Source organism: Staurois parvus, unplaced genomic scaffold (assembly GCF_062004578.1).
Source record: "Staurois parvus isolate SC_StPar_1 unplaced genomic scaffold, SC_StPar_1.0 ptg000166l, whole genome shotgun sequence".
In the NCBI taxonomy this organism is placed as follows: domain Eukaryota; kingdom Metazoa; phylum Chordata; class Amphibia; order Anura; family Ranidae; genus Staurois; species Staurois parvus.
Window position 1 is genome coordinate 4,893,346 of NW_028317962.1, and position 27,103 is coordinate 4,920,448.

Consider the following 27,103-nt stretch of genomic DNA (forward strand, 5'->3'; position numbering starts at 1 on the left):
TCGGGCACACGGCAGCTAGCAGCAGGCAGGAGTATCCTCGGGCACACGGCAGCTAGCAGCAGGCAGGAGTATCCTCGGGCACACGGCAGATCGCAGCAGGCAGGAGTATCCTCGGGCACACGGCAGATCGCAGCAGGCAGGAGTATCCTCGGGCACACGGCAGATCGCAGCAGGCAGGAGTATCCTCGGGCACACGGCAGATCGCAGCAGGCAGGAGTATCCTCGGGCACACGGCAGATCGCAGCAGGCAGGAGTACCCTCGGGCACACGGCAGATAGCAGCAGGCAGGAGTACCCTCGGGCACACGGCAGATAGCAGCAGGCAGGAGTACCCTCGGGCACACGGCAGATAGCAGCAGGCAGGAGTGACCTCGGGCACACGGCAGATAGCAGCAGGCAGGAGTGACCTCGGGCACACGGCAGATAGCAGCAGGCAGGAGTGACCTCGGGCACACGGCAGATCGCAGCAGGCAGGAGTGACCTCGGGCACACGGCAGATCGCAGCAGGCAGGAGTGACCTCGGGCACACGGCAGATAGCAGCAGGCAGGAGTGACCTCGGGCACACGGCAGATAGCAGCAGGCAGGAGTGACCTCGGGCACACGGCAGATAGCAGCAGGCAGGAGTGACCTCGGGCACACGGCAGATAGCAGCAGGCAGGAGTGACCTCGGGCACACGGCAGATAGCAGCAGGCAGGAGTGACCTCGGGCACACGGCAGATAGCAAGCACCTCTAGCCCCCCGGCACACGGCAGGTAGCAAGCACCTCTAGCCCCCCAGGGATCAGCAGAGTACTCAGTGGGTTCTTGGGGCTGCGGGGGGTCTGGCCTCAGCTCAGAGCTCCCAACAGCTGGCCACGGCGACTTACAGGGGACCAACAGGTCTTCAGAGGGCTGTATGTCTTGGCCGGAGCTTCAAAACCACACAGACATTATAGGACTATAGGTCCCAGCCGTGCACAAAACAAATCACAGTTCCTTGCATCTCATAGTTAGGCTCAGCTAGGAGTGACTGACTTCCTCTCTCAAGCTCTCCCATTCATCCAGAGACCGCATGGCCCTTTCAAATTGTCCCAACCCCCCAACGTCCTGCTAAGAACTGGTCTGGACTGGTCTTCACAGCCACACAAGACCATACTGTCTTTGCTTCCTGCTGAGATACATCCCCCCCCCTGCAGGCACAGGAACTCCAGACAACACAAAAAAAAAAAGAATATTTCTGCTGTCTGTCACATTTAATCAAGTCTCAACTCTTGAGATTCTCACTCTTCCCACTTCCTGGCTCTCTTTGTATGATTTCTTTGACCAGCCTCATTGGCAAATAGGGACAATATAGAGAAGGCGGGGCAAGAACAAGTTTCCCAAGAAACCATTATGTTTTAATATATATATTGTATCTCAATGGCACAGTATAGGACACAGGCTGGATATGCATAGACCCTGGGTTATAGACGGCTACTTTCAGGTTAGTGCTACACCAAAAAGAAAATTCTGTTATTTTATTTTAATTTTATTTGAGCAACTTATTCTCTTCAATTCATGTTTATTCATCACCTTTTTGCTGCTATCTGGTGCAGCTGTTTGCTGCCTTTTGCTTCTGGACCTTCACTGTGTCTGGACCCTGTTTGACTGGCCGTTCAGACTGGACTGAATCTCGGGGCACTGGGCTTCACTTAAGAGCTTTTCAAACTGGTTCTGGTTTTGTGGACTTTGGAGTGCTTCCTATGTTTGGAGTCACAGGTATTGCCGTAGGGCAGTGTCTGATCACTTGCTCTCGTGAATAGTTCATTTGGGCCTGTAATGCCTATGAAATGTATTGGCCTTGGACCCTTTTGTTTCTTGGGTAGTTTTTACAATAAAGCATTGTTGCCCAGATGCCAGGAGCATGAGACATTGATGTCATTTCTCTAGGCTCAAGGAACAGAGTCACAAGATATTAGACTGCATAAAGCACATAAAGAGTGTTTGTGGGATAGAACGTGTTTGTGGCATCTAGAAATGTTACATTACTGCTTAAATTAGATAAGAACTTGTTTGAGAAGTTAGAAATCTTTAAGTTTAGGGTAGATAAGAAGCTAAACTGAAGCAAAAGTGTGATATTCTTAGATAAACGTTGTTTGTAGTGGCTGGGCATGACTCTGTTATCCTCTCGGAACCCTTCTGCTAGCTCCTCTTAGCGGTATGGCGCCCGCCCACTTCGGGAAAGCTGCCAGAAAAAGGGTTTAAAACGGAGCTTATGCAGGATCAATCGGGAGCAGCCTTCTTAAGAGTGTGTGTGTATATTACTTGCTTTTAGTTTTAGCATCCATCGTTGCATTACAGAGCCCAGACGTGGGCGCTGCTCTTTTTTTGGGTTGCTGGGCAGCAAACGCATTTCCCTCTTTGTCCACCAGCTTGCCGCAGAATGGTTAATGCTTTGGGACAGCGAGCTGACAATTTTCCACTGGTTGGAGTGTCACATGCGTGCACGCTTCTCTTTTTCCTGCCAAGACAGTGTTGAGGAATCCCCCCGCTGCTTCTTGTGCTGCAAAGGTGACACAGAACTCTGATCCCTTTCTAGTTGTCCTGCTCACATTGACACTTTGTCACATCTTGCCACTCAATGCTCTGCTCTCGAGCATTTCTGCCTGATACCCATATTTTATAGGTACTCGGGGTCTTTTCTGATAAGTTGAGCCTGCTTACTGAACTTGTAGCTTCAACATACCTGATTCTAGGGTAGGGGGAATAGTACTGCTGTACCAGGTAACCAAGCATACTGTTCACTTGCAGCACACCTCTTGACAGTTGGGGCACCCATAGTCTGGGATCTTTGTCCCCTTGTATTAGTTTATCCTCTCCTCTGGATTGTCCTTTTTTGGGTGTTCCTGGACCTGCTGTCCATTTCGAAGAGTTGTTTACTGTGGTTATGCAGGATTAACCAGCTGATTTCTAGCTGTGATGGTAGCTGCCGTGAAAACTATGCATCAAATGTTTCCGGCTTTAGCTGTGATGGGTTGTTAGAAACTTCCCATCTTCTGTCTCACGTTGGCATATTGTCACTATATATGCATGGGCTTATTGGCTACAATGTGGGACTGCGGAATCTACTTGCAAGAAGCATTTGCTATACTTTGGTCTTTGAGGCCAGCAGCTCTTCTGATGTCCTTATGTTATCGTAGATGCTACCGACAAGCCTACCTCGCTATCCAATTTTCTGTTGTTTTTTTAAAATTATTATTAGGCTGCCTTCTGGACAAGAGAAAATATTGGATTTTCTTTTTTTTTTTTTTTTTTTTTACACTCACTTTGAAATCCTATTCTTGTATCTCTCCATCCATTCGAATCATATTCTTGGCCCTGCTTTGCCACTGGCATAGTTATAATATGAGAAGTTTTACTTGGGGCTGGCTTACAGTTTTGACTGTGTCCTATTCTCCTGTATCCACACTGCCTACCCAGTTGGTCAATCACAACTTTCTATTGCTGAGAATATCGGATGTTGCTTGTTGATTTATAAAGTCATGTTCTACTATTTTGGGTCTTTTCATTTCTTAATGGTTCATGTCAAGTTTTTGAATATTAAAACTGTGTGTACTGAGCATATCCTGAGTTACATGCTCAGGAAATACTTCATCAGTGCATGTAGTTTTTCTTGGCTGTGTATTGCAGAACATTTTGTGTGTGTGATTGTGTTTTTTCTTTTTTTTTTTTTTTTTCTTTTTTTCTTTTTAGCCTAATCATTACCCTGACATACAGTGAACTTGACCTTACATTCATAAAGGTGTCCTTTTATGAAACGGAGATCAGTGGCGATCCTGAGGATTGTTGCTGATCTCCAATCATTAGTGGTTTAGCAAACAGAGATGATCAGCGGAGAACATGTTCTCCACTGATTATCTCAGCACACAGACAGCCAGTGTATGAAGGAGCAATGGCAGCCCTTCACTGGTGATCTGTGTTTTCCTTCCAGATTCTCCAGCCCAGAGCTGGAGAATCGGAGGAACCGCAAACGAAGCAGAGATAATTTACAGCTGCTTAAAAAATGGTGTTTGATTTTACTGTAATCTCGCGAGATTATAGTAAAAGCAGCCGTTTTCCAGCGTTTGTAGATCGCTTCTCCCTTCATTCGGAGAACTGATCTGCACCGCTTCATAAAAAGGCAATGAGAGGAGATCTGTCTTCTCTGAGAATGCCGGAGAACTGAGTAGCGGTCATTTACCGCTGCCTGATAAAAAAGACACCAAAATGTCTATTTTGTATACCAAGTTAGCTGCAATCAAATCTCTGCACTCTCCCAACCAGGAATTTGGATCGTATGTCATATAGTTAGGTTTAAAAAGACACTAGTGCATCTAATTCAACTAGTTCAACTAATTAAAAAAATAAAAAACCACAAAAAACACACACAGAAAACCTCCATATGCAGAGTCCTATACTCAGTTAATCTAGAGGAAGGCAAAAAAAAGCATGATCCAATTCACTCCAGGGGGGAAAAAACTCCTTTCTAATTCCCCCATGAGGCAATTTGATATTCCCTGGATCAACTACTCCTGTGTTATTACCTCTAAATATTAATATCCAGATATACACTTACTGGCCACGGTATAAGGTACACCTTGCTAGATTCAACAAGGTGTTGGAAACATTCCTCGGAGGTTTTGGTCCATATTGACATGATAGCACAATGCAGTTGCTGCAGATTTGTCGACCTCATATCCATAATGCGAATCTCTCATTCTACCACATCCCAAATGTACTCAATTGAATTGAGATCTGGTGACTGTGGAGGTCATTGGAGTCCAGTGAACTCATTGTCATGTTCAAGAAACCAGTTTAAGATGATTTGAGTTTTATGACATGGTGCGTTATCCTGCTGGAAGCAGCCATCAGCAGATGGGTACATTTTAGTCCTAAAGGGATGGACATGGTCAGCTAAAATACTCAGGTAGGCCGTGGCACAATATTACACCACCACCAGTCTGAACTGTTGATACAAGGCAGGATTGATCCATGTTTTCATGTTGCTTAATACAAATTCTGACCCTAGTATCTGAATGTTGCAGCTGAAATCGGGACTCATCAGACCAGGCAACGTTTTTCCACTCTTCTATTGTCAAATTTTGGTGAGCCCGTGCGAATTGTAGCCTCTGTTTTCTGTTGACAGGAGTGGCACCCAGTGTGATCTTTTTGCTGCTGTAGCCCATCTGCTTCAAGGTTTGACGCGCTGTACGTTCAGACATGGTATTTTGTATACCTTGGTTGTAACAAATGGTTATTTAAGTTACTGTTGCCTTTCTATCATCTCAAACCAGTCTGTAAATTCTCCTCTGACATCAATAAGACATTTTCATCCATGCAACTGCCGCTCACTGGATATTTTCTCTTTTTCGGACCATTCTCGGAGTGAAAATCCCAGTAGATCAGCAGTTTTTGAAATACTCAGACCAGCCCGTCTAGCATAAACAACCATTCAAAGTCACTTTCTTCTCCATTCTGATTCTCTGTTTGAACTTCGGCAAGTTGTCTTCACCACGTCTAGATGCCTAAATGCATTGAGTTGCTGCCATATGATTGGCTGATTAGTTACCAAGCAATTGAACAGGTGTACCTAATAAAATGGCTGGTGAGTGTATATTTGAATCATTTTTTGGGGGTTTGCCCTACTTTTCTGCAACTTGTTTGTTTTTAAATTTTGCGGCCTTGTTTTATTTTTTACATATTCTGTTACTCTTTGTAATTTTTAAATGATGATAGTGTTCCTTCATTTTTTATATTTTTAAATGCTGTTTTCTTATTTATAGATATTTTAAATTTGGACGTGAGCATTTTTAGCCTTTTAAATGTAGTGCTCACGGGAATAGATTTTGCAGTGTGTTTTGCATACAGTTGATTTGAAGCATTCCCATTTCTCTTCTGTGTTCTTTAATGACAACATTCTCTCCCAGTGTAAATCTTGGAAAGCAGCCCTCAACCTTGGAAAACTTGCTGTCTTAAAATGAAAGTGATTGTAACACTACTTTTTTTTTTTTTTTATTTATTTATTAAAATAATAAACATGGTATACCTACCTGCTCTGTGCAGTGAGGCACAAGCGTATGTGACCCATGATGTCATCCTTGACATGCCATCTGGGTCTAGTCTGGAGGTGAGCATAGATTGTTCATGGGAGGTGTATGCATGAGTAGTAACACAGTTGATCCATAATAGAAGATATTGGTGCATGGAGATATTGGGACACGAGGATAATTTGGTAGAAGATTTTACTACTTTGGACTTTATTATTTTATAGTGAAAGTTTGTGGGATGTGCGGCATGCTTTTGCTGCATTGTTCTCGTTAAACTGAAGTGCTATTGCACATTGTGCATAACTTAATGATATAGACGTTTACTGTACATTGGGTAATCTGGGTGCCTATAAGGATGCTTTCCCACTAACCCACAGCGATGATGCAGTATTTTTGTCCGGGTTAAATGTGGGAAAGCGCAGCTAACATGCATGAAAACCAGTAGTATGCTGCGTTGCAGCCAAAACACAGTGGATCGGTGTGAAGCTACCCTCAGGGTTGTATATGCTAATATTTGTTTTTTTCTGTCCTCTCAGAATGGTCATCGGTGGCAGATCTTACAGGATCTATTTGCAACTGATCAAGATAACCTGGATCTTGCCAATGTGAATCTGATGCTTCAACTTCTGGTACAGAAGAAGAGGCAGCTTGAAGCTGTAAGTATGCAGGACAGGCAGAGCAAATGCACCCCTGAGCATATATCCTAAATATTTTTTAGAAACCTTGATAAAACCAGCCCCAGCTTTGTCAGCTTGAGTGCTACATTGCCATTTAACTACTTCCAGTCCGGACACTTTTACCCCCTTCCTGTCCAAGCCAATTTTCAGCTTTCAGTGCTATCACACTTTGAATAACAATTGCGTGGTCATGCAACACTGTACACTGCATTTTTTGACAGATAAAGCTTTATTTTGGTGGTATTTATTCACCACTGGGATTTTTATTTTTTTTGCTATGTAAATTAAAAAGAAGAGCTAAGCTTTACATACCTGTCCTTTCTTTTGCCAAAAAGGACAGGTAGCACCAAGGACTGCATCAGACTTGCGCTATATCTATATATATCTATATCTATATATATCTATATATATCTATATCTATATCTATATATATATATATATATATATATATATATATATATATATATATATATATATATATATATATATATATATATATATATATATATAAATGAAATGTGGTCCATAAAGCTTATGTTCTGAATTGGGGTTTAGGATATACAGTTTATTTTTCTTGTGAAAACTGGGAATGTGCAGGTAAAGAGAGTATTAGTCTAATGATTTCCTGCCTTGCATGAACAAACATACATATATTTAGAAGTATATGCAAGTAGACAGACAGTATAAGATTTGCAGTTTCCTTGGATAATCAAGTAGACCAGCAGCAGAAAAGACTCCACAATTAGGTGACATCAATAACTGTCTTACGTTGATTGGATACCTGGCTTTTGTTGTTTTTTTTTTTTGTTTTTTTTTTCTACAACAGAAGTAAATTACTATTATAGCCCTCAATCCTGTTTTAAAATACTGGGTGTCAAAATTCAAAATCTGTTTAGATTTAAAATATTTACTCCTTTATTGAATACTTTAGTTTTTTTTTTTCTGTATAATAGTAAGCTTGACAGGCCTTTGTGGTTTTCTGTACTTCCCTAGCTGTAAGCTGGATTTAGTTGGAATTTATTGGACCTGTGTAGACATTATTCTCTGCATAAGAGTCATATGAAAATGTGTTCTGTAGTTCTGTCTTCTGGTAGAAGGTAGTGGTGCCCCTGTTTTCTCCCTCTTGGCAATCCCTTCCAGGCTAGCGAAGACACAGTCTTGTGGAATTGATAGAGTTTTTCTGTCCCGGTTGCATGCTGTGCCAGTAACAGAACCTCCTTCTACAGCACATATTGTTCAGCTCTGCTGCCAGGACAGCCATAAAAATATTTGGCCAAATATCACAGCAGCAAAAAGGGAAAATATAATCTTCAGATTAAATTTAGCTCCAGAAAGTGAGGGGCTGAAGACAGCCTAACATTTTGTCTACTAGAGCCTGGCACGAGAAGATTGATGGCAGTCTGCATCGGGTGGGTAAATTTAGGAATGATAGTGAACTAGGGATGTGCCTACACTCCTGTTCACAGTTGGCTCGTTTTGTCAGTGTTGATGTAACTTATGTCCAAAACTGATAACGGGCATGGGATTGCACAGATCCTTGGCAGGTCACTCTGCAGCTGTGAATGCACTTTTCCCAAGTGCTAGTTTTTATTATTGTTACTATTGTCATTAATTTTTATTTAGGTGAAAATATGAACCCTTCCTTGTGCATAGTTTCTGCAGAACAGCACAAAGTTTATTCAGTGTGTCAGAACAAAATAAGATCAGGGTTGATCTGCTGTCATATACTAAAGCAACTGTAGATCATCTCCTAACAGGTATGATTCAATGAATCTGAGATCTGATTGGCTATTGTTAGCATAAAGAATAAGTGAACCAACTGAATACATTATATGTTTGTGTTAATTCTGTGACAATACTTTACTTGAGGAAACTGGTGCACAATGAAAAATTTTTACAATTTTGGGCCTAGTAACTACATGTGTTCTTGGAGGTTATTCCTTTCTGTACAGGTTAGATCTTTATCTTTTCATAAACTCAAACTAAACCTCTCATTTGCTAGGCTTGGGCTGGAGAAAATGGAGCTTGATTAGTTGTGCACTTCATAATTTATTTTGTTTCTCCAATACTTCTATCTAAGGCTCCATGTGCACTAGTGCTTTTTTTAAGCTAAAAAAACTACTGGATAAAAAAATGCTGGTAATCGTGTTTTAGAAGCATTTAGCAGCTTTAGTGTTAGTGTTTTTACAGTACATGTACAGAAAAAAAAAGCTAGAAATAAGTTGTAACCCCCTTCTAGTCCAGGCCAATTTCCAGTTTTCAGCGCTGTCACAATTTGACAATTGAACTGTCATGCATCACTGTACTCAAATTAAATTTTCAGCATTTTTTTGAGACCGATAAAACTTTCTTTTGGTGGTATTTATTTAACACTGGGATTTTTTTTTTGTTATATAAATGAAAGACCAAAATTTTTTTTTTTTTAAAAAGTGTTTTTTAAAAACATTTTGCAATAATTTCTCCTTTTCTCTGGCTGCATACCTGCTGCCATTGAGAAATACTGCGAGTGCTCTGGTCACAACTTGTCACATGGTACAAGGCTGTTGTGAATAGCCTTGTACCATGTGACCTCTGTGATCATTCACAGATTTCAAAAGTATTAAACTATGTCAAGAAGTGACATCTTGTTTACTACTGTTCATGTAATCACTGATCACATGAATCGGGACCTCACACAGTGGACCCGTACATCGATCTGTGTTCCGCTTTTGGTGGCCACAGCGAGCACAGATCGTGATGCTGCGTGCACAGGCAATGGATTAGAAACGTTCCCCCCCCCCCCCCCGCATCGACAACACTCCTGTCTGGCCATTTATCGGCATGGCCTGGATGGGAAGAGGTTAACAGTGTTTTAGTAGCATTTAGGTGTGTCCTGTGTTTTCTGCTGGAGTTTTTTTTCGAGCTTTTTTCAGCACAAAAACGCTCCTAACATTTTACTGTACTGTAAAAACATGTATAAAATGCTAACGCTGACTTCTTCTGAACACTTTTTTTTTTTTTCTTTAAAAAAACAAAAACAAAAAAAAAACACGCTAGTGTTTATAGAGCCTTAATGTGATTCCCTGGGAATTCAAGAGATATTTACTGAGATAAATACAGTTTTATCTGGACAAAGCAAGTGTGCAAGTGATACTATCAACTTCATTTCTGTTTTCAGTTTAGATAAACCGTACACACCAACAGTGCACTATATACACATATCCCCTTCCAAGAGTAAAAGCTGAACTAAATTGAGAAATACATTCTTCCCATTTCAGTAGCATTGTTTGATTCAACTGGAACTGATGAACATTCGAGTTGCGAACTTTCACAGATATGAACGGATCTCGCATTACAAACATTTGTAGATGCAAACAATGCGCTGGAAGTAGCTCACGAGTCAGCCGGACATTGTCACAGCTGCTCTGCTGTGTGCGTACTGTACAGTACAGTGCGATAGTGTACTGTACAGAGCCCAGGATGTCTGGAAGCAAGAGGAAAAGCAGTGGTGATGTGGAGGGGACTGCTAGGAAGTGCAAAGCAATAACCATGGAAAAAAAGTGAAAATAATTGAGGAATTGGAAAAAGATGGTAGACATTGCTCGTTCTTATAACGTGAATTGTTCATCCATTGACACAATTCTGAGGAACAAGGCCAAGATTATGGAACCTGTGAAGTCTGTTGTGCCTATGAAGTCAACAATAATATCCAAAAAGTGTGGTACAGTGATAGAGGAGATGGAGGAACTTCTCAGTGTGTGGATGCAGGATCAGCATCGAGTCCCACTCAGCTTAATGCTTATTCAAGAAAAAACTAAAAGCCTGTTTGAAGACTTGAAGGTGAACGGGGTGAACAGTGTTTATCTTTTACTGTCAGCCATAGATGGTTTATCAGATTTAAGGCTAGAGCCAACCTTCACAATGTAAAAGTAAGTGGTAAGGCTGCGAATGCAGATACCATAGCTGCCCAAGAATTTCCAGCAACACTTATAGAAATTGACGAATTTGCTTATTTACCCCCACAGGTTTTTAAAGTAGATGATACAGGACTGTACTAGAAGAGGATGCCAGAATGAAGTTACAAAAGTAAAGAGGAAAAGGTGATGCCAAGCTTTCAAAGCAGCAAAGGACAGTCTAACTCTGTTTGGTGGCAATGCTCCCGGTGATATGAAACTAAAGCCTCCTGTAGTTTACCATTCAGAGAACCCAAGAGCCCTCAAAAACATAGCCATAAAAACATAGGCTTTCTTCTGGCCATTTTCCAGGACTGGTTCGCCCACCATGTCACGGTCCCCTGCAACCCCTCCCCCAAACCACTGCCTCTTTTTTCCCCTCCCCCCCCTTCGGATCCCTGCACAATATGCCCCCTCTCCCTTCCCCATTACATGCCCCTGCATGTAGCCCACTTAAGTGGTGTGCCCGGCGCCAGGGAGCGGCCTCCTGCTGCGGACCGCACACCTTCCCCTCAGCCAAGCGCTGAAGAGTCTGCCTCCCCACTGTGTCTGGATGTGGATTCCCACATGCTGGCCACCTGAATGCAGCCACGCGCCCCCCTCCCCTTGTCTCGGCGGGCACAGCACGGCCCCGATGTTCCCGCGCTCTGCACCTGCCAGAGACTAAGGTTGTACTCCTTGTGAGGGGGCAGGGCTTGTCACCACGGCAACCCCCGACGCCAGGGCGACTGCGGAGCATCCTGCTCTGGAGATAAATACCAGAACAAGACCTGGGCACACAGTCTCCCCCTGTTCGCAACCTAGTGTGCTATGAGAGGTCTTGTGCTGCTGCCAGATCCTTCAGCCAAGCCAAACTTAACCCATTGCCTAACAGAGCCTGCCTTCTGCTGTGTGCCACTCGGACTTAACCCAATGCCTGCCAGTCTCCCGCCCTGCTGTGTGCCCCCCGAACGTAACCCATTGCCTGCCAGTCTGCTGCCTGCTGTGTGCCACTGGGACATAACCCTTTGTTGCCTACCAGAACCCGGTGATCCTTGTCGTGTGTCCCACCGTGTGGTACAGACGTAACTTTTGTTTTGCAAGAACCTTCCTATACTCATCATGTGCCCTGCAAATCACTCAATAAAAGCCTTGGGTCCCACTGCTCTCCGTGTGTGTTCTGTCCCACCTACACCTCCGTCACACACCACTTTATCCCAGATATAGAGAAATATTGTTTGTAGAAAGATATCCCATATAACATTCTTTTGCTGCTTGAAAATGACCCCAATTCATGGATGACTTTCATCCCAACGTCAGAGTAGCACATCTGCCAATGAATACTATGGCGCTCATCCAACCTATGGACCAAGGAGTTATTGCAACTTTCGTGAAATATTATTTACGTCACACTTTTCGTCAGGCAGTGAAGGCTATTGATGAAGCAAGTACAACCTTGCGACAATTTTGGAAGGACTATAACATCTACAAGGCCATAAAAAACATCAACTTTGCTTGGCGTGAGGTTTCGGCTGTCACTATAAATGGGGTTTGGAAGAACCTTTTGCATGCAGTTTGTTCATGAAGTTCATGGACTTGAGAAGATGGGTAAGGAGTCCAAAGGGGTCTTCAACAACTTAGTGACCCTTAGCACGAAGCTGGAGCTAGATCTGCAAGTGGACAACTTCATTGAACTCCTTGCTGTGCAACATGAGGAGCTTATTAATGAGGACCTGATGGGGTCCTGATAGAGGCCCAGCAAAAAGACAGCCAAGAGGAAGATGTAACTAAAGAACCAAAGAGATTCACAACACAGGAAATGGCAAGGGGATTTTCTTTACTTTACTGTTAGTTTTTGAGGCACAGTACCTCAACGTAGAGCGATACACAAAGGTTACAGCAGCCGTTCAGAATGCCTTTTCGTGCTACAGAGTCATCTATGGTGAGAAAAAAATAGCTACTACTCCGACATCACCGGATCATTTTTTCCAGAGGATAGACAGAATTGAATCCATCAAAAAACACGTGCCATCAACATCAGGTGTGGGCCAAATTCCACCTTGCCCTCCATCTCCTATTGCTGATGATCCTTCAGCTCCAACAACATCAGGTGTAGTCCAAATTCCATCTTGCCCTTTTTTCTCCTATTGCTGATGATCCTTCAGCTCCACCATCTCCCAGCTACCCTCCCTCCTCCTGTTAGTAACTCTTCCACTATACGCCAGTTGTGGTACTGTACCACCATTTTAAGGAAACTGTAAAAGTAAAAATAGTTTATTTACAGTATTTGTGTGTTTTTGTTTTTTTTTTTGTTTTATTTCTTTACATTGTATATTTGTGTCAAAGGTGTATAAGACTCACTTTGTCGGACTTACGGATGAATCCGATTTACGAACGTTCTCCCGGAACGGAACTTGTTCCTAAGTCGGGGGCTTGCTGTACATGTATACCTGTAGGATCCTGGATATGTGCTCACATTAGGGCAGTAGAAAAGTAATTGGTTACTATGCTGGGTATCTTAGAATGGGGGAAGTGCATGATCATACAGAGTGACATGAACTGATTGCAGTTGTTAAGAATGGTTATAGTAAATGAGTGCATTGCAACTTGCAGGATAGTAGGTGGTAATTGTCAGCACTAGCAAAGTAGGGGGGAATATATCTAAACTGGAGCAGCCAGAGTCTTGAGCAATTGTGCATGGCAACCAATCATCTTTATCTTCAGCTTGTGTAGTTAAAGCTTTGAAACTGAAAGAAGAAAGCTAACTGGTTGCCCTGCACAGCTGCTACAGATTCTGACTGCTCTAGTTCTGATGAATTCCCATCATAGTGTTTGGCATTACTTACCAGCATTGTAGGATGGTGGTGTTTATGTTGTAAGCTTTGGATATTGTAAAAATGTTCTCTCCTTGTTTGACTGAGTTACTTTGTGTGTCCCAGTGTCATCTGACAATTCTAAAATGCTCAGCAAGATCGAGTATTTCTGAGCTATGGCAATAGATTGTAGGCTTCAGACATTCAGTAACTAAACCTGTTTGTGGATGTTCTCTGTAAAGCATTGCACATTAGCAAACAGAATTTTGGGTGTACATTTTTTTTTTCTTTTTTGTTTTTTTTTTTTTTTTGGGGTCAAGCACTTGTCAAAAGTTGATTTCATTTTTATGTTATTTACAGAACTATTATGGTGCCTTTTTGATTGACGTTTTTCTGTAACTGTCTGACACTGATACAGAAGTATGTAGTGCTTGTTGAAACATTCTTGTACATGATGTGGGATGATTGAATCTCTGCTGCAGAATAAATACTCTAATTATATTCCTCACAGGAATCACATGCTGCTCAAGTCCAAATCCTCATGGAATTCCTGAAAGTTGCCCGGCGGAATAAGAGAGAGGTAATGTGGCTTTAGCGGTTAAGTGTCTAAAGTACTGTACTTCTAAAGGTACACTTCATTCCTCCACACCCTACATACCGTCCTTATCATCATAGTTAAATATAAACAAGTATCCTTCAATGGGTGACTTCCGCATAGTTACTATTTATTTTTGAGATTTGCATAGAACGTAGCATGCGTTTTTAATGCTTCCAACCACTCCTGAAATCACATCCTTCAGACATTTTTTGCAGCCATGTAAATAGTCTTTCTGTCCATGCTTTAGAAATAGTTTCCTTTTCTTATGTGTGGTAGAAAATAGGTCATTTACTCTGCTTACTCTGCACGTTTGACATCTCTCTCCCGAGAATAATTCCATTTAACCAATTTTGTAATTGTGCATTTGCAATTTGTAAAAAGAACAGAGGAGCATGAGGAGAGCAGTCCTAAAATCAGAAGTGTGCATGACTTGGGAATAAAATACTGCTACTCTGCTTTAAACGGGTTTTTTTTTCTTTTTTCTTAAATAATTAATGAACCAAACAAGCTAAAATGGAAAGAAACTGAATTTTGTAGAAGAGCTGCTATAAATATATCCACCTTTTTGTATGTTACATTTTCTACACCTGAAAAATGGCTTTGATCTCTCTAATTTCTTGCTTCATGCCCCTGCTAGTAACACTGACAGTAGCACAGTAAGCCTTCAGTGTTCATGTGCATCCACTACAGCGTATCTGATAATTTGCAGGAATAGAGGGCACCCGGGCACTACATGTCCATGCATCATTTGTAACAGAATCCCTGGTGTTAGGGAAAGGGTCAATCCCTTCACAATGGAAGCATACAGGCTTGAAAATGTCACTGTGTTTTCTTCATGAAACAAAAACAATGATACATGGAGAACTGGCCTTAAAAGTTGCCTTTTCATTTTTCTCCATTTCCTCCTCACTGTTTGGTGTACATGTGCATCTTTCTCTCACTCTGTTTACTGATATATATATATATATATATATATATATATATATATATATATATATATATATATATACACACACACACACACACACACACACACACACACACACACACACACACACACACACACCTTATTTGTGTATTCAGTAAAGGATTGCAGCTTGTTATAGTGTTCTTAAAAGACCTAGAGCTCCCTATTCTGTTGCCATTAGAGGGTCTTACTTTGCAAGAGGAAAAATCTAATGAATCTCTCTATTGCAAACCTCAGACATGAAATATGAACAAAGCATTTTTCTCCATAGTGTGTGCTTGTCTCAATCCAGAGTACTCAGTCATTTCTGTGCACTGCCTCATTCCTCTATCAGCATGAGTCAGTTCTGACAAATTTTCATGATATCAAGAGAAAAATGATGCCAGGAAGGGCATATTCTGTGATTGATATCCTCAGCTCTGTTCCTGTTAGCTTTGTGAAGAGGGTTGTATCCTTTCCCTCCAATCCACTTTTAGAGCTCTCCTCACTGATGTGACTTTAGCTCTCCTCCCCCTGCTTTTCAGAGCTGAGAGAACCTGTGGAAAGTCTGCACTTTGGATGTAGGACTGGAGATACAGCTTCAACTTATGTAGGAGGATTTGTTTCCTCACTGTGTGTCATCTAAAGCCAGTCACTTCACTGGGTATGTGTGAGGGTTTACAACCATTTTAAAGCTGAACTCTAGGAAACCTAAAAATTCTCTGTTGCAGTGGGGCCACTACTGCATACTGGGCTTGAGTCGCTCATCCCTGATACAGGTACTGTGCCAGCAAATTGAGCTGAGCTGTGTATACGTGACTCATTCTACATTACAGAGAAGACCACAGGCAGGCAGATAGTTGTATATTATTGCGGATGAGACGATGCTCATTTCTTCTGCAGTGATAGCTTGCCTGCACGCAGTCGTTTGTAAATTTCCTTAAAGCAGAACTCCAGGCAAAAACATCTTTTATATGTCCTTGTTGCTGATTTCTTATCACTGAATAGGCCATCTAGCTTCTGATTCTCTTGTTAGTTGCTCTGAAATAACCTATTCATTTTCAAATTAAACCGTTAATTCTCTTTGGTTTTCTGTTTGTAAGTCCAGTGACTGCTATGCCTCCTATTCCCCCAGCCACTGGTCTTGGCACAGGCACATCCCTTCTGTAGTTTTCTCCAGAAAGCAGTGATGTAATTCAGCCCCACTTGCAGTGGTGGGTGGACTGAAACGCTTGGACATATTCAACATGTATAGGCCTAATGTACCCGCCATATTCACTACAATTCCCTGTAGATGATGGGAACAGTAGTTTCCGTTCTCTGCAGAGAGGGAGGAGAGGAAATGATGTAATCCCTGCTGTTACACCTCTTCCTTGGCAGAGCAAATGCTGTTATTTTTTAATTGCAGAGATGAGGTCATGAAAATTCAATTTGGCTTTTTCTCTTAAATGGTAAGGATTTTCAACATTTTATTAATGTTTTTTTGTAGAGGGGGTGTACTAATGGGTGATTTTTTTTTTTTTTGCCTATCCTGGAGTTCTTTAAGTTTCTCTTTAAGCCCAATACATAGTTTTATAGCCCTGCATTGAACATGAGGATGCAGAGGAATAGTTCACTGCCTGAGCATGGGGTAATGCGGTCTGCCAGGGTAGTGGAGAATTGGGCAAGCAAAAGTCCTTTTACGGTCTCCTAGACTAAATGAGCAGTTTTCCTTTGCAATGTGGGGGCAGCTCCACTGCGAGGAACAATTTTTAGCTTTCCTGGTGTTGAGCTTTAAAGCAAAAAAAGGTTTCCTGTAAAAGAAGACTCTTAATTTCTGCCAGGTAAATGGTATCTCCTCTGCTTTTCTTTATTCAAGAAATACAGCCTCCAGCAGAATCTTTAACCTATGACACTTTCAGGTGTGTTGAATGCGTACGTCACCCAATGCCTTCTCTTATTCTATCCACTGGCCTTTGTCATCGCAGAGGGGAATTAACTCAAACTGAACCAGCCAGAATCTATAGCAGCTGTGAATGGCAACCAGTCAGCTTCTATTTTTAATTTTCAAAGCAGATGAGCCAATGTCTCCCTCTGCTGTGTGAGCCATTGAGAGGAGAGAGACCCCTGGAGATCCTCTCCTATCATGCACATCACTTGATCTAGATGGGGCTCAGGTAAGTATAAGGGGGGGGCGGCTGAGGAGGGGGAGGCAGGTGCACACAGAATTTTTCTTTTTTTTTTTTTCTTTACTTTAATGTATAGAATTCATTAAGGTAAAAAACCTTCTGCCTTTCAGAACTACTTTTAGGCTTTCTAGGGGCATAATAATACGCATCTAATTTCCTATGTACCTATCACATTTTTGGGTGCCTTGGAGCACCAGGAGAGTAGAAACACCCACAAAATTGCCACATTTTGGAGAATAAACACCCTAAGGTATTTTGGAAGAGGCATGGTGAATCTTTCAAACACTTAATTTTTTGGAAAATGTGAAACTTTTTTTTTTTTTTTTTTTTTTTTTTACACATAATTGTTAGTTTTAATAGGTATTTTTTTCTCAGACACAACGTAGGCATACATAGAATTTCACCCCGAAACACATTATGCTGCTCCTTCTGAATATGGCGATACCACATGTGTGAGACTTTTTTCTTTTCACTTTCTTGGCTGCTTATCTACTTGCCGTGTGCCCACAGTAGTTATATTGTGGGCAAGTGGCACAACATCACCGGATCACGTACCTGTACATCAGCGGGGCTCTTCTGGGTTTGTAGTTACACACATGCACGTGCCCACTGCTGACTGGCCTGTGGTTGAAAACATTGTGATTTTGTCATCAGGTCCCCGCCAATGGTTTTATGGCTGAGACCTGATCGGCTATGTCTAATCACAGCACAGAGCCCTGTGTTTACAAACACACAGGACTCTGTACACTGATCAGCGATCTGGATGTTTGTTTTTCCTGCAAAGCAGGGAGAAAAAAACATCCTGATTGAAACGTAAAAGCACATATTGTTACATATTTAACTCCTTGGTCTCCCCTAGATGTAAGCCCCTTCTCAGCCAGTGCCATTAGTGCAGTGTTGGTGTACAGTATTATTACCGAGTGATCACTGCATTAGTTTTACTAGTGATGTCAGTGACACTCACCGATAGTCTGTTAGCATCAGTTTGTCTGCCACACTCAGTCATACTATTAGTCGTGGATCTCCGCCATTACCAGTATAGTCATAGCTGTGTAAAATCTAGTATATAAGCCATAGTTTGTAGACTTTTGCACAAACCAATTAACATACACTTATTTGGATTTTTGTTTACCAAAGGCATGTAGCGGAATACATTTTGGCTTAAATGTGTAAAGTGATTTTATTGAATATGTCAACATTTTTGGTCTTTTTTCGTTGATCCCTCCCCCCCCCCCCCCCAAAAAACAAAAAGTGGCGATCACATACTATCAAAAGAAATCTCTATTTGCATGATAAAAAAAATAAGTAGCAAAAAAAATGCCATGGTCATGAAGGGGGTAAAACCTTCCGGAGGTTAAGCGGTAAAATAACTGACATTATTTAACGTGTGTATCACACAAATCAGCTGTATGAAAACCAATGTACCGTAATGGTCGCCTCTATACAAGTGGTCAGAGAATATAGCTTAGTGTAGCCTCACCTATAGCAGTTCCAGTTCCTGTAAGCCAAGTAAGCTTAGCCTACTGGAACATGGGTTGCCCCCACGAATGCCATGTTCACTGGCCAGGAAGTACAGGATGCTAAAGAAAGGAAGAACAAAGAAGGTTCTATGGTTCCCGGAGTGCAGTTGTCTGCAGGAGATGGCTGGTACTGGGGTCTCTCAGGAATTTAGGACATGCAGATGGGTCGGTTAAGGTGACAGGAAGCAGTGTGGTCAATAAAAAGGTGAAGGATAAGTCCAGTCAACAGGCAGAAATGTAGTCCATAAACAAGCCAGGCTCAGCAAGGCAGCAGAGGAAACACTGCAGTGGTGTGGTGAGAAGGAACACTTTTGTTCACTTACTGATGTGGTGGAGATCAGGGACACTGTTGCTGGCTCCACTGGTCTGGTTATATTGTTACTAGTGTGACACTGAACAGGATCACAGTGACTCCGCTGAACTATTAGGCCTCGTTCATCTATTTTAATGCAGTGGCTACACTAATACATCTGCTCTTAATCTGTCTGTGTTTAGGTCTTGCATCCGCTTGGATGTCAGATTGGGAGCAGCAACTTTCTGTGCAGCCACTGTGTGCCAATAGACATGAATTGAACTGCCTGCATGGGGATGCATACAATACCTGTGCATTCCCGTGTGGGTAAACCGCCCTCCCACGGGGTATGCGTTGATACTCCCTATGTGAATGAGGCCTTATTGTGACACTAAGACTGGTGTGGTGGTGCTCATGGACACTATAATTGGCTGCACAGGTGTGGTGAGTGCGTAAGGGCTCGTTTACACTTTGTTGTGTTTGAGGCGGCGGTAAAACCCTGTGGTTGAGCTTCATTTTTGCTGCCTCCTCAACTGTTACCCCTTTACCTGGGAAGGTAGTAGCCGGGGGTTTGCCATGTCAAGATTACACCCCACTGTGTGCAACACATGCAGGTGAATGGGGCTTCGCTGTAACTGCTTCATCACTGTGTATCATCTAAAGTAACAGGTTTTTTTTTTTTCAATTTTATTATGTTCTTTTACATTAAAAAAAAAATCACGATCACCAGAGCAGTTCAGTGCAGTATAATTTCATCATAGTGACACTGATCAATGATCAGAGACACTGTATGCTGCAGTGGCATATAGCAGGGGTGTCAAACTCTATTTCATAGCAGGCCACATCAGCATTATGGTTGCCCTCAAAGGGCCGGTTGTATCTGTAAGACTAGATGTCCAGAGCACCCCACCCTTCCCTACATCACAGTGCACCCCCCTTACCTTGTGCTGATGCCAAGAAGAAGCTGGAGGCGGATCTGGGAAGCAGAGTGCACGATCTGGAGGACGACCAAAGGCGGGCTGGAGTCAGCTGCTGAAGTCTGTAGTGGAGGTGGAGACAAGGGGGTGCTGTGGCTGCACAGAGACCTGCAGGATCTGTTGGAGTTTTGTCCACCTCTCTGCTGCCAATTGCTGAGACCAAGGGTGGGGGGTTGCAGAAATGAGCATCTTAGTGGCTGCATGGAGAAAGGCAGGATCTGTCCTCTCTTCTGTTGACAGCTGAGACAAGGTGGAGACGAAGTGCCACAGCTGCAGGAGAGGTCTGAGGGCCACATCAAATGGCCTGCAGGGCTAGATTTGGCCCTCTGTTCTTGTTTAACACCTGAAGTCAAACAATGTCACCATAGTTGCATTGCACTGCTCTATTGACAATGAGTCGGTGTCAGGTGCTTTTTTTTTTTCTTTCAATAAATTCCTTAGCGTTTAGTACTTTACTACATACTTTCTCAGCCGGTTGCAGTGAGAGGAGAGACTTCACAGGCTGCAGTTTGTGTGTACACTGTGATCGCCCACAACAATCACATGGTACAGTAGCCCTGTACCCAGATCTGTGATCCGCTGTACATGGTGGACACAGCAATAACAGATTGCTGAAGGCCGAGGAATAGGTGGCTATGCCATCAGTTAATATTTGGTAAAGATATCTGCCAACAGTCGACAGTTTAATAAAGTAGATTTTAATCCCACTGACTTGGATGCATGTTTTTAGTTCAGTTTTGTATCGGATATATACCCAGATTTGTTTTTATCATACACTTTTACATGCCCAAAACAAATGTCCTAGACGTATATTAGAAGAAAGCTATTTTGTAAACCTTATCAATTTTAAAATAAAGCAATGCTCTCATTTGCATATATGTTGTTGTGGAGGTCACCTCTATACCAAATCCAGGTAATCTTTCACCATCCTATATGCAATGTATGATATTAAAGGGAAGTACTACTTTTACTTTCACATGGAAGATCCTTCCTCCAGGCCAGCGATCCCACACACGATCTCATTTGCAGTGTTACTTTCTCCTCTTGTGTGTATGCTTCTTTCCTTCTCACCCCCCTTGTGCTCCTGTTCTCTCCCTCTTTTTGTTGTTGGGTTAACATGAAACCTAATGAGTAGGGGAAGGTCAAGTTTCCATGGCTGTTTCCCATTTCCTGTCTAGGTGATCTCATAGGAAATGTGGGGAAAACTAAATGCGGAACTAAACCCATCAATTTAATGGTTTACCATAACAGTTGCAGTCAAGGCATGCCATGAAAGATAACTGTCACGGCTGCTTCTGAAATCAACCAAACTGTCAAGCTATTAAATGTCTGTTGTTGTAATTCACATGTGCAGCACCATGACAAATGCAAATCAGAGGCTAAGATGGCTGCTTCTTTGGGTGTAAAGGATTGGAGGGTTTAGTTCCATTTTATCTCTCCTTTTCTAGTGAGAACGTTCAACAGTGGGGTTTCCTTCCCATTTTGTCCTGTTGGCAACTGTCTTCAGGACATGAATTTAAAGCTGTATTAAACACAAATCCAAAAATGTTAATATATTGCAGCTTACCCATCATAAATGTGGTGACTGCATTAGGTTTTTTTAGGCCTTTTTCCTTCTGTTTTCACCCGATTTGGCCAGTAACACACTTGCTGTATTATAGAGCCCCCATGCTGAATTAAGGAGCACAAGGACACCTTTTGGACAGCAGCTTTGTCAGTCTGGGGGGGAAGGGAGCATTCATTGTACTAGCAGATTTAAAATACTCTAACAAATTCAAACCAAATTCCAGCTATTACTTTATAAGCAGTGACAACAAACCGTTTTTTTTTTCTTTTGCAGTAAATGCTTTACATAATATCTGATCATTGTAAGCACCCCTGTCACTAGTTAATGGGTTTGTGTTAACCCTCTAACGGCTACATTTGCAGGACAGCTTGTTCAGTTAAAAAGAACAAAACAAAAAAAAAAAAACTTAATGGCCAAATTACTAGGTGAAAATAGAAGAAAGCAAGCTAAAAGAAAACAAATGCAGACACCACATGTGCGAATTGGTAAGCTGCAATATGTTTGCTTTTGGGTTTGATACCACTTTAAGGAGAAATCTCCCTAGTGGGTACACAGGCAGAATTAAAAATGATATAAAATGTAACCACTTTCAACTCACTCCAAAGTTAAGAAAATTATTTGGTTTCCATTATGGATCAATATGGATTAAGGCACATCTTTCCTGAGTTCTGCCATTGCTGACTGCTTGTTCAGGCTCCTAATGCCTCTGTCTGACTTCAGTATATTTGAGTTACAGATCTAGTACAAACATGCAGAGTCATAAAAGCATGCATGAAAGTCCAAATTCCTAATCTCTAAATGTGTTTTAGGGTCACTGAAAAATGTTGAGGTGAAAGCAATCTACCTGGCAGCTAGCATGTTAATAATGAGAAATGTCACACTCTGCATGTGTCGGCTACCTTTAAAAATGTAAAGGAGCCTAAGGTGTCACTTTTGATTACCTGGTGTATTGGCCAGTATTAAGTATCAGACAAGGTAGCACATGGGCTTGGAAATGTTAATTTGAATATTTATGAGCAGATAGAAATGTTATCAAGATTATTCATAATGTAGTTTATGCCTAGCACTGCTTATCTTTGGCTCACCTTAAGTAGTCTTCGTGTGTTCACTTCTTTCCTTTTTTTTTCTTTTTTTTTTTTTTTAAGATCAGATCAGTAAATAAACTTTAAAATTCATGTCATTTTCTTTGCTTGGTCAGTAGCTGGGATGTTGATGACTTTTGATTGGTCCAGTGCTTTTATTGACGAAGTTTGTGGTATAACTTTCTGATCAGGTCGAGAGATGCTAAACAGATGCTTGGTGTCTCTCAACTGACAGAGCAATGGATTGCATAACTCCCTGCCTTGTCTTTCCAGTTTCTTCCATTCCCCTTTCAGCTTCATATATTTTCTCTGTTTTGGTCAAGAATAATTAAAAACAAATGACAGAGTAGAAATGATATTTATATTGGCAAGAAAATGTCTTAAAGTAACTCCCTCTACACCCCTGAAGATAAACATTGTGTTGATGATATAACCTTCTTAAATGGAGTTCCTTGCTTCATTTGTTTAAATTTCTTTCATACGTTTTCTTCCAACTTGAGGAAACAGTCTTGCGTCTGTTTGGGTTTCCAGTTTTGGCTTTCAGGGAGCTTATTTCTTTCTAGAAAGATAGGACTGTGTCCAGAATTCGGCCTCTTGCTCATTTAACCCTTGGACCTCTACTTTTGTCCAAAAAGTCGGAATGTGCGTAAGATACGTTTTGGCCATCTTTAACATGTCATGGCCTAAAATTCCTTTAGTCTGTTTCAGTCACAAATGAGGCGAAATGGGTTCCTGGGGGTTGTAGAGGATAAACATCTTTTACATTTCATTATGCTGTACTGTTTCTGAGATGTAATCACTCTGAGGGTAGTTGTATACATTTTCTGAATATTTTTATGCACTTTTTGATGTTGTGCGTCATTGTAATCAAAATTTTTGTTTATGACGCACATATAAAACTTTAATCCCAGCACAGTTTCTTGATGATGGAAAACAGCTAAACTAATGAGCACTGATGAAGCAAATACTGCAGCAATGTGTTACAGATTCTAGTACTTCTACTTAGAGAAGAGTGCCAGTCATATATTTAAGTACATCTAAAGGCTCCTGTATTACAATCTAAAGTCCCAAATCCAGCTGCTGTGTAATGCACAAGCCTTAGAGGGTAAACAAAGAAAACTTCCTTTACCTTCACTGAGTGAGCCAAATCCTCATTTATTTGTGCCTTACATTCCTCCCTCCATGGCACTGCTGTCTACAATGGGAAGATTTCGGTACCATAAGCCCACACTCTCCATCCAGAAACAGTGAGCAGTACTTGACCACGTGCGATTTGACAAGCAGCAGGTTTGTAAATCGGCAGTTACATTTCTGACATCCACACCCCTTGCAGCATCACCTCATCCCACTGTAGTGTATGAAGGTACAGCCATATGAGTGGCAGTACTGCATGGAATTCAGAAGCAGGAAACACTTTGAGGTGGTCCCCGTGCATGACAGTATTTATTAGTATTCCTCCACCAGGGATGGGGGGGGGGGTGACGAACATGTTGTTGGAACTCGGTGGGTGGGAAGAAACCAGCTTTTTTTTTTTTTCCTGCCTTTTTACTTTGGATTAGGGTGGCTTACACTTTCTAATGGTCCTGGAGCATCTTTCATCCTTCACTCACTAGGGTGAGGTCTAGGGCTTCCACCTCAGCTCAGTGATCCATGGGGATCCAGGACTTCCCTTAGTCTAGCCCCAGATTCTGCATTTAGTGGTTTAACCACCTGACCATAGGTGCTGGGCATCATTTCCGGTATGGGCAGCACCTTGGTAGTGGCATCAAACCTCAAGTTCTTTTCTATGTGAAAGGGGAGGGGAAGGGTCAGACTTTAGAAGATGCTCCCACATTCCTCCCCCACCCCCCTCTCACACTTTGGCCATTTCTACTGTGCGCGAGGCAGAGGAGATGTGAGTGGTTGCAACAGGCACCAGTGGCACTAGCACAGATGAGCAAGGCCATAGTACTGATATCTTGCTGATCTGTTTTAGAGGTATGGAATTGTTCTACACTCCTCTCTCCTGCTGGACTTTAGGACCTTCTTATCATAGTTCTCTGGCTCTGTTGGAGAACTCTTGGCTTTTTTTTTTTTCTTTACCATCAGGGTGTTTGTTGGTAAGTTGGTAACAACAGAAACCTGGTCTCTCTTTTAGGCTCCTGCTCCACCCAAGCATAAACCTCCTCAGGCTTCCAAAATGAGATGTCGTCCTTGTGCCACTAAGTTGAATTATAACTTCAGTACGACTTTGTCATAAGTCTATTGACAACTTGGTATATAAGGAGTCATCTATAGCTTGTAAAGTTTTACTCACTAGTGTTGAGGAGGAAGTTTTAGATCCATGCTTTTGGATCCTAACTTCTGAGCCAACCATGTACTGTGCCATCTGTTTCCATTCTGGGGTTGTCTTAAAAGAATGTTGATATAGAGGATGAGGAGAGTGACTCTGAGAGGTTGGCGAATTGGAATCTCCCACCCAAAAATTTCTCTGAGCCTCAGAATTCCAGGTCACATACGAGGACCTGCAAATCAGTTTTCCCTTTCTATCGGATTATCGCAGAACCCCTCGACCTGCTTGGGTGTGAGAACCCCAGTGTCGTCCAACTGTGATGATTGCCCTTATAGGAAACCTTCACTGCCGGTTTCCCTTAGTCAAGATGGCAAAGCTAGCACCTGACAGCCGATTGAAGAATCAGCTGGGGGTGAGGACATAGTTGAATCCCTGGACAGGTAAGTGCTCTAATATTAAAAGTGTGGGGGGCTGGAACTCCGCTTTAGAGGTCAAGGATAGGCAGCGTTGGTTTTCAGCAAGATCCCTCTTAGGAGTCCACCCCAGAGGTGCCTCTAGTATACTGCTGAGAATGTGTATAGCTTGATCCTCATCAAGCTCATCAGGATTGTAATCTCACTTGCTGGTTTACAGTTGCGTTCATATATATTTGGACACGGGGACAATTTTCATACTTTTGGCTCTGTATGCCACCAGAATAAATTAAAATGAAACAATCCAAATGAATTTGAAGTGCAGACTTTCAGCTTTTATTGAAGTGGTTGAACATAAACGTCAAGTACAAATTTTAGGAACTGCAATTATTTTTGTAATTGGACAAGTAAATATAATCATAAATAAAATGTTCATTTTTAATATTTTGTTGAGAATCCTTTACTGACAATGGCTGCCTGAAGTTTGGAACCCATGGGCATTACCAAAGACTGGGTTTCCTCCTTTCTGATGCTTTGCCAGGTTCTAACGACAGCTGTTTTCAGTTCTGTCTAGGTCTTTCTGCCTTTGGTTTTGCCTTCAGCAAGTGAAATGCATGCTCAATTGGGTTGAGATCAGGTGATTGACTCGTCCATTGCAGAATATTCCACTTCTTTTCCTTCAAAAGCTCCTGGGCTGCTTTTGCAGTGTGATTTGGGATCATTGTCCATCTGCACTATGAAGCGCTGTCCAATCAATTTTGCTGCATTTGGCTGAATCTGGGCTGACAGTATATCTTTAAACACTGCAGAATTCATCCGGCTGCTTCTGTCACATCATCAATAAACACCAATGACCCAGTGCCACAGGAAGCCATGCATGCCCATGCCATCACACTGCCTCCACCATGTTTTACAGATGACGTTGTGTACTGTGGATCATGACCTGTTCCAAGCCTTTTCCACACGTTTTTCTTCCTGTCATTCTGGTACAGATTAATCTGGTTTCATCCTTCCAAAGAATGCTTTTCCAGAACTGGTCTGGCTTTTTTAGATGTTTTTTGGCAAAGTCTAAATCTGGCTTTTCTATTCTTCAGGCTTATATGGTTTGCACCTTGTGGTGAACCCTCTGTATTTGCTCTCGTGAAGTCTTCTCTTGATTGTAGACTTTGACAATGATACACCCAGCTCCTGGAGAGTGTCCTAAACTTGTCTGGATGTTGTGAATGGGTTTTTCTTTACCATAGAGAGGATCCTGCGATCATCCACCACTGTTGTCTTCCGTGGACGTCCATGCCTTTTTATGTTGCTGAGCTCACCAGTGCGTTCAACTTTCCTCAGAATGTAACAAACTGTTGATTTGGCCACTGATGGATTTGTTTTTTTGGGGTTTTTTTTACATTTTTGAAGCCTTAAAATTACCTGTTTCACTTGCATGGACAGCTCCTTTGAACGCATGATGTAGGTTCACAGCAATAAATTCCAATTGCAAATACCACACTTAGATACAACTCCAGACCTTTTACCTGCTTAATTTATGAAGAAATAAGGAAGGAGTAGCCCATACCTGGCCATGAAACAGCTTTTGATTCAATTGTCCAATTACTTTTGGTCCCTTGATAAAGGGAGGATGGCTACTCTTAAGAGCTGTAATTCCTAAACCCTTCCTCCAATTTGGATGTACATACCCTCAAATTAAACCTGAGAGTGTGCACTTTCAGCCTGTGTCCATTATACAACTGTAGCTTGAATATATGTTGGTAAATACCTGAAAAAAACTAAAATTGTGCCTGTGTCCAAATATATATGGACCTAACTGTGTGTGT

At 42.0% G+C, this 27,103-nt stretch overlaps 1 protein-coding gene across 1 annotated transcript in view; it reads left to right on the forward strand.

The window, feature by feature from the left end:
• The window catches only part of COP1 (COP1 E3 ubiquitin ligase), a 266,316-nt gene that overhangs the window by 50,700 nt on the left and 188,513 nt on the right, over positions 1-27,103 (forward strand). Inside the window, exons 5-6 of the mRNA XM_089676332.1 lie at positions 6,581-6,700; positions 13,957-14,025. Of these exons, the coding sequence (XP_089532458.1) occupies positions 6,581-6,700; positions 13,957-14,025 (189 nt within the window). The remainder of the gene's footprint in view (positions 1-6,580; positions 6,701-13,956; positions 14,026-27,103) is intronic.